General features: G+C 45.9%; 1 protein-coding gene across 1 annotated transcript in view; it reads left to right on the top strand.

Moving 5' to 3' along the window:
- ABCC10 (ATP binding cassette subfamily C member 10) overlaps positions 1–17,491 on the top strand; it is a 144,266-nt gene that overhangs the window by 72,304 nt on the left and 54,471 nt on the right. The window contains exons 9-11 of the mRNA XM_063918766.1: positions 760–858; positions 2,097–2,286; positions 2,375–2,452. Coding sequence (XP_063774836.1) covers positions 760–858; positions 2,097–2,286; positions 2,375–2,452 — 367 coding nt within the window. The remainder of the gene's footprint in view (positions 1–759; positions 859–2,096; positions 2,287–2,374; positions 2,453–17,491) is intronic.

The raw sequence follows: 17,491 nt of genomic DNA on the forward strand, positions 1-17,491 counted from the left end.
GACAGCTGTGTGTGTGTACTATTATTGTGATGTGATCATTGCTTTCTCTGACAGCTATGTGTGCGTACTGTTATTGTGATGTGATCATTGCTTTCTCTGACAGCTATGTGTGCGTACTGTTATTGTGATGTGATCATTGCTTTCTCTGACAGCTGTGTGTGTGTACTGTTATTGTGATGTGATCATTGCTTTCTCTGACAGCTGTGTGTGTGTACTATTATTGTGATGTGATCATTGCTTTCTCTGACAGCTATGTGTGCGTACTGTTATTGTGATGTGATCATTGCTTTCTCTGACAGCTATGTGTGCGTACTGTTATTGTGATGTGATCATTGCTTTCTCTGACAGCTGTGTGTGTACTATTATTGTGATGTGATCATTGCTTTCTCTGACAGCTATGTGTGTGTACTGTTATTGTGATGTGATCATTGCTTTCTCTGACAGCTGTGTGTGTGTACTATTATTGTGATGTGATCATTGCTTTCTCTGACAGCTATGTGTGCGTACTGTTATTGTGATGTGATCATTGCTTTCTCTGACAGCTATGTGTGCGTACTGTTATTGTGATGTGATCATTGCTTTCTCTGACAGCTGTGTGTGTACTATTATTGTGATGTGATCATTGCTTTCTCTGACAGCTATGATGTGTGTACTGTTATTGTGATGTGATTTTTGCTTTGATCCTCATATGTCAGGCTGATACAAAGCATCACTTATCACCTCTAGTTATTGCTCTCTTCTCCATCTGCATTATTTCAGGTCTTACCTGCCGGGGACCAGACAGAGGTCGGAGAGAACGGTGTCACCCTCAGCGGGGGGCAGAAGGCCCGAGTCAGCCTGGCCCGGGCTGCTTATCAGGTTGTGTATTTTATGTTGTGATAGAGGAAGGACTGGCTGAGATGCAGGTGGGATAGAGGAGACCGAGGCTCGTTACATAAGAATAATACCAAACCTCTGGGAGACAGGAACTCCTGCCGCAGGGTCTCCAACAGATAGATTTGGGCTCTCACTCTCTGGTCTCTATTGGTCCCTCTTCCTGTAGGATATGATTTATCACTGTGACATCGGTTATATGTGCACCCATGTAACCTCGTGGTGTAGAACATGCTTGCTCTGAGAATATTCATGTTGTTGCTGACAGTTATAAATGTTGGTGGTTTCAGGCTGCGATGCTCTCCAGAGACTATGGGGGACATGTACTAAATAGTGATAAAAGGGGAGAAGTTGCCCATGGCAACCAATCAGCTGCTCTGTATACTTTTATAGTATGCAAATTCTAAATGTTACATCAATGCTTATTGGTTGCCATGGGCAACTTCTCAACTGGCTCACTTCTCTACTTTTGTCGCTGCTTAGTACATGTCCCCTCAAGCCTGGAGAAGTGATAAAGCAGTGAAAGGTGATAACGCACCAGCCAATCATTACAGGTTTAAAAAATGACGGTTAGGAGCGGATTGGCTGGTGTGTTATCTCCTTACACTTTTCAATGCTTTATCACCTCTCCAGGCTTAATACACCTGCCCCTGTGTTCATTTGATGGTGGTTGGGGGAGTGACAAACTGTGGCACTTTAAGGCAAGTCCATGCTGAACATTAAAATAAGGCTACCCGCTTACAGTTCACTACATAAAAAGTCAGGCAATGTGTTCCCTAAATGCATAAAAACATGAGTCTCCCCCCTTGCATGTTAAATGGTTAGAGTTGCCCTTACATTAAAATGAGGCTCAGGTCTAAAAAGGGGGCGTTTTGGTATCTGTGCTTCAGGAGGTGGCTTCTCCTTCTCATTACTATCAGAACCTTCAGGAGGTGACTTTTCCTGTGCTTCAGGAGGTGGCTTCTCCTTCTCATTGCTATCCGAATCTTCAGGAGGTGGCATCTCCTGTGCTTCAGGAGGTGGCTTCTTCTTCTCATTGCTATCAGAATCTTCAGGAGGTGGCATCTCCTGTGCTTCAGGAGGTGGCTTCTCCTCATTACTATCAGAACCTGGCCCTTCTCTATAATAGTAAGGATTAAGAAACAGAGGAAATTTTTTTCCCACCACTTCAGTAGATACAGAAAAACCTTTAGTTGTGTTGCTAAATGTTTCACCCTACTTAGGAGAAGGACATTTACTTACTGGATGACCCCCTGGCAGCAGTAGATGCGGATGTGGCTTCTCAGCTCATGGAGAGATGCATTCTGGGTATTCTGAGACACAAGACGAGGGTCCTCTGTACCCATCGCACCGAACTGCTGGAAAAAGCAGATGTTCTTGTGCTGATGGATGATGGGAAAATTGTCTGTACAGGTGAGTGACAGGTAGTGACACGGCCCAGTGTTATATAATATCCTTTTTCGTTGCTTTGTGCTCACTCGTTTTACATTTGGTCTTTAAGGACCACCACAAGACATCTTAGCCTTGGTTGAAGCCTCTCCCAAGCTCAAAGCCTCTCGAGAAAGACCACTGGAGAACGGTAACTACTGTCAATAGAGCATCATGTGCATAGCAACCTTATATGCTCATTTATCAATGAGTGATACATTTCACTGTGAGTGATTAATTGCACCAGCCAATGAGCTCCTAACTGTCATTTTTCAAACACAGGGGTCTATTCATGAAGCAGTAAAAAGAGTGGAGAATTGAGCTAGTGGAGAAGTTGCCCATGGCCCATCAGCTGCTCCGTACAATTGTATAGTATGCAAATCATAAATGTTACTTCAATGCTGATTGGTTGCCATTGGCAACTTCTCCACTAGCTCACTTCTCCACACTTTTCACTGCTTCATGAATAGACACCACAGTCTGTAACATGACAGTTAGGAGCTGATTGGCTGGTGCAATTTATCACTCACAGTGAAATTTATCACTCATTGATAAATGAGCCCATTAATTTGGTAACAGACGAAGACATCTCTTAGGCCTAACCATCTGTATAAAGAACTGCCTCTTACACCTGTACAGATAACAGACTCTTACATATGATCATCAAAACATATAGCAAGCTCCTACTGTATATCCCATCACCTGTACATGTAACATCATCTTATATCCCATCACCTGTACATATAACATCCTTTTATATCCCATCACCTGTACATGTAACATCATCTTATATCCCATCACCTGTACATATAACATACTTTTATATCCCATCACCTGTACATATAACATCCTTTTATATCCCATCACCTGTACATATAACATCCTTTTATATCCCATCACCTGTACATATAACATCCTTTTATATCCCATCACCTGTACATATAACATCCTTTTATATCCCATCACCTGTACATATAACATCCTTTTATATCCCATCACTTGTACATGTAACATCCTCTTATATCCCATCACCTGTACATGTAACATCCTCTTATATCCCATCACCTGTACATGTAACATCCTCTTATATCCCATCACCTGTACATATAACATCCTCTTATATCCCATCACCTGTACATATAACATCCTTTTATATCCCATCACCTGTACATATAACATCCTTTTATATCCCATCACCTGTACATATAACATCCTTTTATATCCCATCACCTGTACATGTAACATCATCTTATATCCCATCACCTGTACATATATCATCCTTTTATATCCCATCACCTGTACATATAACATCCTTTTATATCCCATCACCTGTACATGTAACATCCTTTTATATCCCATCACCTGTACATGTAACATCCTTTTATATCCCATCACCTGTACATGTAACATCCTCTTATATCCCATCACCTGTACATATAACATTCTCTTATATCCCATCACCTGTACATATAACATCCTCTTCTATCCCATCACCTGTACATATAACATCCTCTTATATCCCATCACTTGTACATGTAACATCCTCTTATATCCCATCACCTGTACATGTAACATCCTCTTATATCCCATCACCTGTACATGTAACATCCTTTTATATCCCATCACCTGTACATGTATCATCCTTTCTCTAACGTCCTAGTGGATGCTGGGAACTCCGAAAGGACCATGGGGAATAGCGGCTCCGCAGGAGACTGGGCACAACTAAAGAAAGCTTTAGGTCACCTGGTGTGCACTGGCTCCTCCCACTATGACCCTCCTCCAAGCCTCAGTTAGATCTTTGTGCCCGGCCGAGCTGGATGCACACTAGGGGCTCTCCTGAGCTTCTAGAAAGAAAGTATATGTTAGGTTTTTTATTTTACAGTGAGACCTGCTGGCAACAGGCTCACTGCACCGAGGGACTAAGGGGAGAAGAAGCGAACCTACCTGCTTGCAGCTAGCTTGGGCTTCTTAGGCTACTGGACACCATTAGCTCCAGAGGGATCGACCGCAGGCCCGTCCTTGGTGTTCGGTCCCGGAGCCGCGCCGCCGTCCCCCTTACAGAGCCAGAAGCAAGAAGAGGTCCGGAAAATCGGCGGCAGAAGACATCAGTCTTCACCAAGGTAGCGCACAGCACTGCAGCTGTGCGCCATTGCTCCTCATACACACTTCACACTCCGGTCACTGAGGGTGCAGGGCGCTGGGGGGGGCGCCCTGAGCAGCAATAATAAGACCTTGGCTGGCAAAATTATCACAATATATAGTCCCAGAGGCTATATATGTGATAAATACCCCTGCCAGAATCCATAAAAAAGCGGGAGAAAAGTCTGCGAAAAAGGGGCGGAGCTATCTCCCTCAGCACACTGGCGCCATTTTCTCTTCACAGTGCGGCTGGAAGACAGCTCCCCAGGCTCTCCCCTGTAGTTTTCAGGCTCAAAGGGTTAAAAAGAGAGGGGGGGCACTAAATTTAGGCGCAATATTGTATATACAAGCAGCTATTGGGGAAAATTCACTCAGTTATAGTGTTAATCCCCACATTATATAGCGCTCTGGTGTGTGCTGGCATACTCTCTCTCTGTCTCCCCAAAGGGCTTTGTGGGGTCCTGTCCTCAGTCAGAGCATTCCCTGTGTGTGTGCGGTGTGTCGGTACGGCTGTGTCGACATGTTTGATGAGGAGGCTTATGTGGTGACGGAGCAGATGCCGATAAATGTGATGTCGCCCCCTGTGGGGCCGACACCAGAGTGGATGGATAGGTGGAAGGTATTAACCGACAGTGTCAACTCCTTACATAAAAGGCTGGATCACGTAACAGCTGTGGGACAGACGGCTTCTCAGCCCGCGCCTGCCCAGGCGTCTCAAAGGCCATCAGGGGCTCAAAAACGCCCGCTCCCTCAGATGGCAGACACAGATGTCGACACGGAGTCTGACTCCAGTGTCGACAAGGTTGAGACATATACACAATCCACTAGGAACATCCGTGACTAGATCCCGGCAATAAAAAATGTGTTACACATTTCTGACATTAACCCAAGTACCTCTAAAACTGGGTTTTATGTTTGGGGAGAAAAAGCAGGCAGTGTTTTGTTCCCCCATCAGATGAGTGAATGAAGTGTGTGAAAAAGCGTGGGTTCCCCCGATAAGAAACTGGTAATTTCTAAAAAGTTACTAATGGCGTACCCTTTCCCGCCAGAGGATAAGTTACGCTGGGAGATATCCCCTAGGGTGGATAAGGCGCTCACACGGTTGTCAAAAAAGGTGGCACTGCCGTCTTAGGATACGGCCACTTTGAAGGTACCTGTTGATAAAAAGCAGGAGGCTATCCTGAAGTCTGTATTTACACACTCAGGTACTAGACTGAGACCTGCAGATCGTGCTGCTGCAGCGTGGTCGGTGACCCTGTCAAACAGGGATACTAGTTTGCTAACATATGAACATATTAAAGACGTCGTCTTATGTATGAGGGATGCACAGAGGGATATTTTGCCGGCTGGCATCCAAAATTAATGTAATGTCCATTCTGTCAGGAGGGTGTTAGAGACCTGTCACTGGACAGGTGATGCTGACTTTAAAAGGCGCATAGAGATTCTGCCTTATAAGGGTGAGGAATTATTTGGGGATGGTCTCTGGGACCTCGTATCCACAGCAACAGCTGGGAAGAAATTTTTTTACCTCAGGTTTCCTCACAGACTAAGAAAGCACTGTATTATCAGGTACAGTCCTTTCGGCTTCAGAAAAGCAAGCGGGTCAAAGGCGCTTCCTTTCTGCATAGAGACAAGGGAAGAGGGAAAAAGCTGCACCAGTCAGCCAGTTCCCAGAATCAAAATTCTTCTACCGCTTCCTCTGAGTCCACCGCATGACGCGGGGGCTCCACAGGCGTAGCCAGGTACGGTGGGGGGCCGCCTCAAAAATTTCAGCGATCAGTGGGCTCGCTCACAGGTGGATCCCTGTTTCCTTCAAGTAGTATCTCAGGGGTACAAGCTGGAATTCGAGATGTCTCCCCCCCCCCCGTTTCCTCAAATCTGCCTTGCCGACAACTCCCTCAGGCAGGGAGGCTGTGCTAGAGGCAATTCACAAGCTGTATTCCCAGCAGGTGATAGTCAAGGTGCCCCTACTTCAACAAGTACGGGGTTACTATTCCACACTGTTTGGGGTACCGAAACCGCACGGTTCGGTGTGACCCATTTTATATTTAAAATCCTTGAACACATACATAAAAAATTCAAGTTCAAGATGGAATCGCTCAGGGCAGTTATTGCAAGCCTGGACGAGGGGGATTACATGGTATCCCTGGACATCAAGGATGCTTACCTGTATGTCCCCATTTACCATCCTCACCAGGAGTACCTCAGATTTGTGGTATAGGATTGCCATTACCAAGTCCAGACACTGCCGTTTGGACTGTACACGGCACCGAGGGTGTTTACCAAGGTAATGGCCGAAATGATGATACTCCTTCGAAAAAAGGGAGTTTTAATTATCCCGTACTTGGACGATCTCCTTATAAAGGTGAGGTCCAAGGAGCAGTTGTTCGTCGGGGTAGCACTATCTCGGAAAGTGCTACAACAGCACGGTTGGATTCTAAACATTCCAAAGTCACAGCTGGTTCCTACGACACGTCTACTGTTCCTGGGGATGGTTCTGGACACAGACCAGAAAAAAGTGTTTCTCCCGGAGGAGAAAGCCAAGGAGCTGTCATCTCTAGTCAGAGACCTCCTGAAGCCGAAACAGGTATCGGTGCATCATTGCACGCGAGTCCTGGGAAAAATGGTAGCTTCCTACGAAGCAATCCCATTCGGCAGGTTCCATGTAAGAACTTTTCAGTGGGACCTGTTGGACAAGTGGTCCGGATCGCATCTTCAGATGCATCGGCTGATAACCCTGTCTCCAAGGACCAGGGTATCGCTACTGTGGTGGCTGCAGAGTGCCCATCTTCAAGAGGGCCGCAGGTTCGGCATACAGGACTGGGTCCTGGTGACCACGGATGCCAGCCTTTGAGGCTGGGGGGCAGTCACACAGGGAAGAAATTTCCAGGGACTTTGGTCAAGTCAGGAGATTTCCCTACACATAAATATTCTGGAACTGAGGGCCATTTACAATGCCCTGAGTCAGGCAAGGCCTCTGCTTCAAAACCAGCCGGTACTGATCCAATCAGACAACATCACGGCAGTCGCCCATGTAAACCGACAGGGCGGCACAAGAAGCAGGATGGCGTTGGCAGAAGCCACAAGGATTCTCCGATGGGCGGAAAATCACGTGTTAGCACTGTCAGCAGTGTTCATTCCGGGAGTGGATAACTGGGAAGCAGACTTCCTCAGCAGACACGATCTACACCCGGGAGAGTGGGGACTTCATCCAGAAGTCTTCCAACTGATGGTAAACAGTTGGGAAAGGCCACAGGTGGACATGATGGCATCCCGCTTAAACAAAAAACTAGATAAATATTGCGCCAGGTCAAGAGACCCTCAGGCAATAGCTGTGGACGCTCTAGTGACACCGTGGGTGTACCAGTCGTTTTATGTGTTCCCCCCTCTGCCTCTCATACCAAAGGTACTGAGAATAATAAGAAGGCGAGGAGTAAGAACGATACTCGTGGTTCCGGATTGGCCAAGAAGAGCTTGGTACCCAGAACTTCAAGAAATGATATCAGAGGACCCATGGCCTCTACCGCTCAGACAGGATCTGCTACAGCAGGGGCCCTGTCTGTTCCAAGACTTACCGCGACTGCGTTTGACGGCATGGCGGTTGAACACCGGATCCTAAAGGAAAAGGGCATTCCGGAGGAAGTCATTCCTACGCTGATTAAAGCTAGGAAAGAAGTAACCGCAAACCATTATCACCGTATTTGGCGGAAATATGTTGCGTGGTGTGAGGCCAGGAAGGGCCCAACGGAGGAATTTCAGCTGGGTCGATTTCTGCACTTCCTACAGTCAGGAGTGACTATGGGCCTAAAAATTGGGTTCCATTAAGGTCCAGATTTCGGCTCTGTCGATTTTCTTTCAGAAAGAACTGGCTTCACTGCCTGAAGTTTAGACTTTTGTAAAGGGAGTGCTGCATATTCAGCCCCCTTTTGTGCCTCCAGTGGCACCTTGGGATCTCAACGTGGTGTTGAGTTTCTTAAAATCACATTGGTTTGAACCACTTAAAACCGTGGATCTAAAACATCTTACGTGGAAAGTGGTCATGTTATTGGCCTTGGCTTCGGCCAGGCGTGTGTCAGAATTGGCGGCTTTGTCATGTAAAAGCCCTTATCTGATTTTCCATATGGATAGGGCGGAATTGAGGACTCGTCCCCAGTTTCTCCCTAAGGTGGTATCAGCTTTTCATTTGAACCAACCTATTGTGGTGCCTGCGGCTACTCGGGACTTGGAGGATTCCAAGTTACTGGACGTAGTCAGGGCCTTGAAAATTTATGTTTCCAGGACGGCTAGAGTCAGGAAAACTGACTCGCTATTTATCCTGTATGCACCTAACAAACTGGGTGCTCCTGCTTCTAAGCAGACTATTGATCGCTGGATTGTAGCACAATTCAGCTGGCGCATTCTGCGGCTGGACTGCCGCATCCTAAATCTGTAAAAGCCCATTCCACAAGGAAGGTGGGCTCATCTTGGGCGGCTGCCCGAGGGGTCTCGGCTTTACAACTTTGCCGAGCTGCTACTTGGTCAGGGGCAAACACGTTTGCAAAATTCTACAAATTTGATACCCTGGCTGAGGAGGACCTTGAGTTCTCTCATTCGGTGCTGCAGAGTCATCCGCACTCTCCCGCCCGTTTGGGAGCTTTGGTATAATCCCCATGGTCCTTTCGGAGTTCCCAGCATCCACTAGGATGTTAGAGAAAATAAGATTTTACTCACCGGTAAATCTATTTCTCGTAGTCCGTAGTGGATGCTGGGCGCCCATCCCAAGTGCGGATTGTCTGCAATACTTGTACATAGTTATTGTTAACAAAAGGGTTATTGTTGAGCCATCTGTAGAGAGGCTCAGTGTTTTCATACTGTTAACTGGGTATAGTATCACGAGTTATACGGTGTGATTGGTGTGGCTGGTATGAGTCTTACCCGGGATTCAAAATCCTTCCTTATTGTGTCAGCTCTTCCGGGCACAGTATCCTAACTGAGGCTTGGAGGAGGGTCATAGTGGGAGGAGCCAGTGCACACCAGGTGACCTAAAGCTTTCTTTAGTTGTGCACAGTCTCCTGCGGAGCCGCTATTCCCCATGGTCCTTTCGGAGTTCCCAGCATCCACTACGGACTACGAGAAATAGATTTACCGGTGAGTAAAATCTTATTTTTATATCCCATCACCTGTACATATAACATCCTTTTATATCCCATAACCTGTACATATAACATCCTTTTATATCCCATCACCTGTACATATAACATCCTCTTATATCCCATCACCTGTACATATAACATCCTTTTATATCCCATCACTTGTACATGTAACATCCTCTTATATCCCATCACCTGTACATATAACATCCTCTTATATCCCATCACCTGTACATATAACATCCTCTTATATCCCATCACCTGTACATGTAACATCCTCTTATATCCCATCACCTGTACATGTAACATCCTCTTGTATCCCATCACCTGTACATGTAACATCCTCTTATATCCCATCACCTGTACATGTAACATCATCTTATATCCCATCACCTGTACATATAACATCCTTTTATATCCCATCACCTGTACATATAACATCCTCTTATATCCCATCACTTGTACATGTAACATCCTCTTATATCCCATCACCTGTACATGTAACATCCTTTCTCTATCGTCCTAAGTGGATGCTGGGGTTCCTGAAAGGACCATGGGGGATAGCGGCTCCGCAGGAGACAGGGCACAAAAAAGTAAAGCTTTACTAGGTCAGGTGGTGTGCACTGGCTCCTCCCCCTATGACCCTCCTCCAGACTCCAGTTAGATTTTGTGCCCGAACGAGAAGGGTGCAATCTAGGTGGCTCTCCTAAAGAGCTGCTTAGAGAAAGTTTAGTTTAGGTTTTTTTTTTTTTTTTTTCTTTACAGTGAGTCCTGCTGGCAACAGGATCACTGCAACGTGGGACTTAGGGGGAAAGTAGTAAACTCACCTGCATGCAGAGTGGATTTGCTGCTTGGCTACTGGACACCATTAGCTCCAGAGGGATCGAACACAGGCCCAGCCGTGGAGTCCGGTCCCGGAGCCGCGCCGCCGACCCCCTTGCAGATGCTGAAGCGTGAAGAGGTCCGGAAACCGGCGGCTGAAGACTCCTCAGTCTTCATAAGGTAGCGCACAGCACTGCAGCTGTGCGCCATTTTCCTCTCAGCACACTTCACTGGGCAGTCACTGAGGGTGCAGAGCGCTGGGGGGGGGCGCTCTGAGAGGCAAATATAAACCTTATACAAGGCTAAAAATACCTCACATATAGCCCATAGGGGCTATATGGAGATATTTAACCCCTGCCTGACTGGAAAAATAGCGGGAGAAGAACCCGCCGAAAAAGGGGCGGGGCCTATCTCCTCAGCACACGGCGCCATTTTCTGTCACAGCTCCGCTGGTCAGGACGGCTCCCAGGTCTCTCCCCTGCACTGCACTACAGAAACAGGGTAAAACAGAGAGGGGGGGCACATTAATGGCTATATATATATATATTATATATTAAAGCAGCTATAAGGGAGCACTTAATATAAGGATATCCCTTGTATATATAGCGCTTTGTGGTGTGTGCTGGCAGACTCTCCCTCTGTCTCCCCAAAAGGGCTAGTGGGTCCTGTCTTCATTAGAGCATTCCCTGTGAGTTTGCGGTGTGTGTCGGTACGGGGTGTCGACATGTATGAGGACGATATTGGTGTGGAGGCGGAGCAATTGCCAAATATGCAGATGTCACCCCCCAGGGGGTCGACACCAGAATGGATGCCTTTATTTGTGGAATTACGTGATGGTTTATCTTCCCTTAAACAGTCAGTTGAGGACATGAGGCGGCCGGACAATCAATTAATGCCTGTCCAGGCGCCTCAAACACCGTCAGGGGCTGTAAAACGCCCTTTGCCTCAGTCGGTCGACACAGACCCAGACACAGGCACTGACTCCAGTGACGACGGTAGAAATTCAAACGTATTTTCCAGTAGGGCCACACGTTATATGATTTTGGCAATGAAGGAGACGTTACATTTAGCTGATACTACAGATACCGTAAAACAGGGTATTATGTATGGTGTGAAAAAACTACAAACAGTTTTTCCTGAATCAGAAGAATTAAATGACGTGTGTGATGAAGCGTGGGTTGCTCCTGATAAAAAGTTGATAATTTCAAAAAAGTTATTGGCATTATACCCTTTCCCGCCAGAGGTTAGGGCGCGCTGGGAAACACCCCCTAAGGTGGACAAGGCGCTCACACGCTTATCTAAACAAGTGGCGTTACCCTCTCCTGAGACGGCCGCACTTAAGGATCCATCAGATAGAAAGATGGAAGTTATTCAAAAGAATATATACACACATGCAGGTGTTATACTACGACCAGCTATAGCAACTGCCTGGATGTGCAGTGCTGGAGTAGTTTGGTCAGAATCCCTGATTGAAAATATTGATACCCTAGATAGGGACAATGTTTTACTGTCGTTAGAACAAATAAAGGATGCATTTATCTATATGCGTGATGCACAGAGGGATATTTGCACACTGGCATCTCGGGTGAGTGCTATGTCCATTTCAGCCAGAAGAGCCTTATGGACACGACAGTGGACAGGCGATGCGGATTCAAAACGTCACATGGAGGTTTTGCCGTATAAAGGGGAGGAGTTATTTGGAGTTGGTCTATCAGACTTGGTGGCCACGGCTACTGCCGGGAAATCCACTTTTTTACCTCAAGTCACTCCCCAACAGAGAAAGGCACCGACCTTTCAACCGCAGCCTTTTCGCTCCTACAAAAATAAGAGAGCAAAGGGTTTGTCGTACCTGCCACGAGGCAGAGGAAGAGGGAAGAGACACCAACAGGCAGCTCCTTCCCAGGAACAGAAGCCCTCCCCGGCTCCTGCAAAAACCTCAGCATGACGCTGGGGCCTCTCAAGCGGACTCGGGGACAGTGGGCGGCCGTCTCAAAAATTACAGCGCGCAGTGGGCTCACTCGCAGGTAGACCCCTGGATCCTGCAGATAATATCTCAGGGGTACAGGTTGGAATTAGAGACGGATCCTCCTCATCGTTTCCTGAAGTCTGCTTTACCAACCGTCTCTTCCGAAAGGGAGAGGGTGTTGGAAGCCATTCACAAGCTGTACGCTCAGCAGGTGATAGTCAAAGTACCCCTATTACAACAAGGAAAGGGGTATTATTCCACTCTATTTGTGGTACCGAAGCCGGATGGCTCGGTAAGGCCTATTCTAAATCTGAAGTCCTTGAACCTCTACATAAAAAAGTTCAAGTTCAAGATGGAGTCACTCAGAGCAGTGATAGCGAACCTGGAAGAAGGGGACTTTATGGTATCCTTGGACATCAAGGATGCGTATCTACACGTTCCGATTTACCCCGCACACCAGGGGTACCTCAGGTTCATTGTTCAAAACTGTCACTATCAGTTTCAGACGCTGCCGTTCGGATTGTCCACGGCGCCTCGGGTCTTTACCAAGGTAATGGCCGAGATGATGATTCTTCTTCGAAGAAAAGGCGTATTAGTTATCCCATACTTGGACGATCTCCTAATAAGGGCAAGGTCCAGAGAACAGCTGGAGACAGCTTTAGCACTATCTCAAGAGGTGCTAAGACAACACGGGTGGATTCTGAATATTCCAAAATCCCATTTAATCCCGACAACTCGTCTGCTGTTCCTAGGAATGATTCTGGACACGGTTCAGAAAAAGGTTTTCCTTCCAGAGGAAAAAGCCAAGGAGTTATCCGATCTGGTCAGGAACCTCCTAAAACCAGGAAAGGTGTCAGTACATCAATGCACAAGAGTCCTGGGAAAAATGGTGGCTTCTTACGAAGCAATTCCATTCGGCAGATTCCATGCAAGAATATTCCAAAGGGATCTGTTGGACAAATGGTCAGGGTCGCATCTGCAGATGCACCTGCGAATAACCCTGTCACCAAAGACAAGGGTGTCACTTCTGTGGTGGTTGCAGAAGGCTCACCTATTAGAAGGCCGCAGATTCGGCATTCAGGATTGGATCCTGGTGACCACGGACGCCAGCCTGAGAGGCTGGGGAGCAGTCACACAAGGAAGAAACTTCCAGGGAGTATGGACGAGTCTGGAAAAGTCTCTTCACATAAACATTCTGGAACTAAGAGCAATCTACAATGCTCTAAGCCAGGCGGAACTTCTCCTGAAAGGAAAGCCGGTGTTGATTCAGTCGGACAACATCACGGCGGTCGCCCATGTAAACAGGCAGGGCGGCACAAGAAGCAGGAGTGCAATGGCAGAAGCTGCCAAGATTCTTCGCTGGGCGGAGAATCACGTGATAGCACTGTCAGCAGTGTTCATCCCGGGCGTGGACAACTGGGAAGCAGACTTCCTCAGCAGACACGATCTTCATCCGGGAGAGTGGGGTCTACATCCAGAAGTCTTCAACATGTTAATAGACCGTTGGGAAAGACCAATTGTAGACATGATGGCGTCTCGCCTCAACAAGAAACTGGACAAATATTGCGCCAGGTCAAGAGATCCACAGGCAATAGCTGTGGACGCACTGGTAACTCTTTGGGTGTACCAGTCAGTGTATGTGTTTCCTCCTCTGCCGCTCATACCAAAGGTATTGAAGATCATACGGCAAAGAAGAGTAAGAACAATACTAGTGGTTCCGGATTGGCCGAGAAGGACTTGGTATCCGGAACTTCAAGAGATGCTCACGGACGAACCGTGGCCTCTACCTCTGAGAAGGGACCTGCTACAGCAGGGTCCCTGTCTTTTTCAAGACTTACCGCGGCTGCGTTTGACGGCATGGCGGTTGAACGCCAGATCCTAAAAGGGAAAGGCATTCCAGAAGAAGTCATTCCTACCTTGATTAAGGCACGGAAGGAAGTCACCGTGAAATATTATCACCGCATTTGGCGAAAATATGTAGCGTGGTGCGAGGATCGGAGTGTTCCGACGGAGGAATTCCAACTGGGTCGTTTCCTACATTTCCTGCAATCAGGATTATCTATGGGTCTCAAATTGGGATCCATTAAGGTTCAAATTTCGGCCCTGTCAATATTCTTCCAAAAAGAATTGGCCTCTGTCCCTGAGGTCCAGACTTTTGTCAAGGGAGTACTGCATATACAGCCTCCTGTGGTGCCTCCGGTGGCACCGTGGGATCTAAATGTAGTTTTAGATTTCCTCAAATCCCATTGGTTTGAACCATTGAAAAAGGTGGATTTGAAATATCTCACATTGAAAGTGACTATGTTACTAGCCCTGGCCTCTGCCAGGAGAGTATCTGAATTGGCGGCTTTATCTTATAAAAGTCCTTATCTAATCTTCCATTCGGATAGGGCAGAACTGCGGACTCGTCCGCATTTTCTCCCTAAAGTGGTATCAGCATTTCATCTGAACCAACCTATTGTGGTGCCTGCGGCCACTAGCGACTTGGAGGACTCCAAGTTGTTGGACGTTGTCAGAGCCTTAAAAATATACATTTCAAGGACGGCTGGAGTCAGAAAATCTGACTCGCTGTTTATATTGTATGCACCCAACAAGTTGGGCGCACCTGCTTCTAAGCAGTCGATTGCTCGTTGGATTTGTAACACAATTCAACTTGCACATTCTGTGGCAGGCCTGCCACAGCCTAAAACTGTAAAAGCCCACTCCACAAGGAAGGTGGGCTCATCTTGGGCGGCTGCCCGAGGGGTCTCGGCATTACAACTCTGCCGAGCAGCTACGTGGTCGGGGGAGAACACGTTTGTAAAATTTTACAAATTTGATACCCTGGCAAAGGAGGACCTGGAGTTCTCTCATTCGGTGCTGCAGAGTCATCCGCACTCTCCCGCCCGTTTGGGAGCTTTGGTATAATCCCCATGGTCCTTTCAGGAACCCCAGCATCCACTTAGGACGATAGAGAAAATAAGAATTTACTTACCGATAATTCTATTTCTCGGAGTCCGTAGTGGATGCTGGGCGCCCATCCCAAGTGCGGATTATCTGCAATACTTGTACATAGTTATTGTTAACTAATTCGGGTTATTGTTAAGGAGCCATCTTTAAGAGGCCCTTTCTGTTATCATACTGTTAACTGGGTTTAGATCACAAGTTGTACGGTGTGATTGGTGTGGCTGGTATGAGTCTTACCCGGGATTCAAAATGCCTCCCTTATTGTGTATGCTCGTCCGGGCACAGTACCTAACTGGAGTCTGGAGGAGGGTCATAGGGGGAGGAGCCAGTGCACACCACCTGACCTAGTAAAGCTTTACTTTTTTGTGCCCTGTCTCCTGCGGAGCCGCTATCCCCCATGGTCCTTTCAGGAACCCCAGCATCCACTACGGACTCCGAGAAATAGAATTATCGGTAAGTAAATTCTTATTTTTATATCCCATCACCTGTACATATAACATCCTTTTATATCCCATCACCTGTACATATAACATCCTCTTATATCCCATCACTTGTACATATAACATCCTCTTATATCCCATCACTTGTACATGTAACATCCTCTTATATCCCATCACCTGTACATGTAACATCCTTTTATATCCTATCACCTGTACATATAACATCCTTTTATATCCCATCACCTGTACATATAACATCCTCTTATATCCCATCACCTGTACATATAACATCCTCTTATATCCCATCACTTGTACATGTAACATCCTCTTATATCCCATCACCTGTACATGTAACATCCTTTTATATCCCATCACCTGTACATATAACATCCTCTTATATCCCATCACTTGTACATGTAACATCATCTTATATCCCATCACCTGTACACTTAACATGCTTTTATATCCCATCACCTGTACACATAACATGCTTTTATATCCCATCACCTGTACATATAACATCCTCTTATATCCCATCACTTGTACATGTAACATCCTCTTATATCCCATCACCTGTACATGTACCATCATCTTATATCCCATCACCTGTACATATAACATCCTCTTATATCCCATCACCTGTACATGTAACATCCTCTTGTATCCCATCACCTGTACATGTAACATCCTCTTATATCCCATCATCTGTACATGTAACATCCTCTTATATCCCATCACTTGTACATGTAACATCCTCTTATATCCCATCACCTGTACATATAACATCCTCTTATATCCCATCACCTGTACATGTAACATCCTTTTATATCCCATCACCTGTACATATAACATCCTTTTATATCCCATCACCTGTACATATAACATCCTTTTATATCCCATCACCTGTACATATAACATCCTCTTATATCCCATCACTTGTACATGTAACATCCTTTTATATCCCATCTCCTGTACATATAACATCCTTTTATATCCCATCACCTGTACATATAACATCCTCTTATATCCCATCACTTGTACATATAACATCCTCTTATATCCCATCACTTGTACATGTAACATCCTCTTATATCCCATCACCTGTACATGTAACATCATCTTATATCCCATCACCTGTACATATAACATCCTCTTATATCCCATCACCTGTACATATAACATCCTCTTATATCCCATCACTTGTACATGTAACATCCTCTTATATCCCATCACCTGTACATGTAACATCCTTTTATATCACATCACCTGTACATATAACATCCTTTTATATCCCATCACCTGTACATATAACATCCTCTTATATCCCATCACTTGTACATGTAACATCCTCTTATATCCCATCGCTTGTACATGTAACATCCTCTTATATCCCATCACTTGTACATGTAACATCCTCTTATATCCCATCACTTGTACATGTAACATCCTCTTATATCCCATCACTTGTACATGTAACATCCTCTTATATCCCATCACCTGTACATGTAACATCCTCTTATATCCCATCACCTGTACATGTAACATCATCTTATATCCCATCACCTGTACATATAACATCCTCTTATATCCCATCACCTGTACATATAACATCCTCTTATATCCCATCACCTGTACATATAACATCCTTTTATATCCCATCACCTGTACATATAACATCCTCTTATATCCTGACAATGTATATAATATTTGTCCTATTAAAAACACGTTAAAGGTTAAAGAACACAGTA

This window comes from Pseudophryne corroboree, chromosome 4, assembly GCF_028390025.1.
Source record: "Pseudophryne corroboree isolate aPseCor3 chromosome 4, aPseCor3.hap2, whole genome shotgun sequence".
NCBI lineage: Eukaryota > Metazoa > Chordata > Amphibia > Anura > Myobatrachidae > Pseudophryne > Pseudophryne corroboree.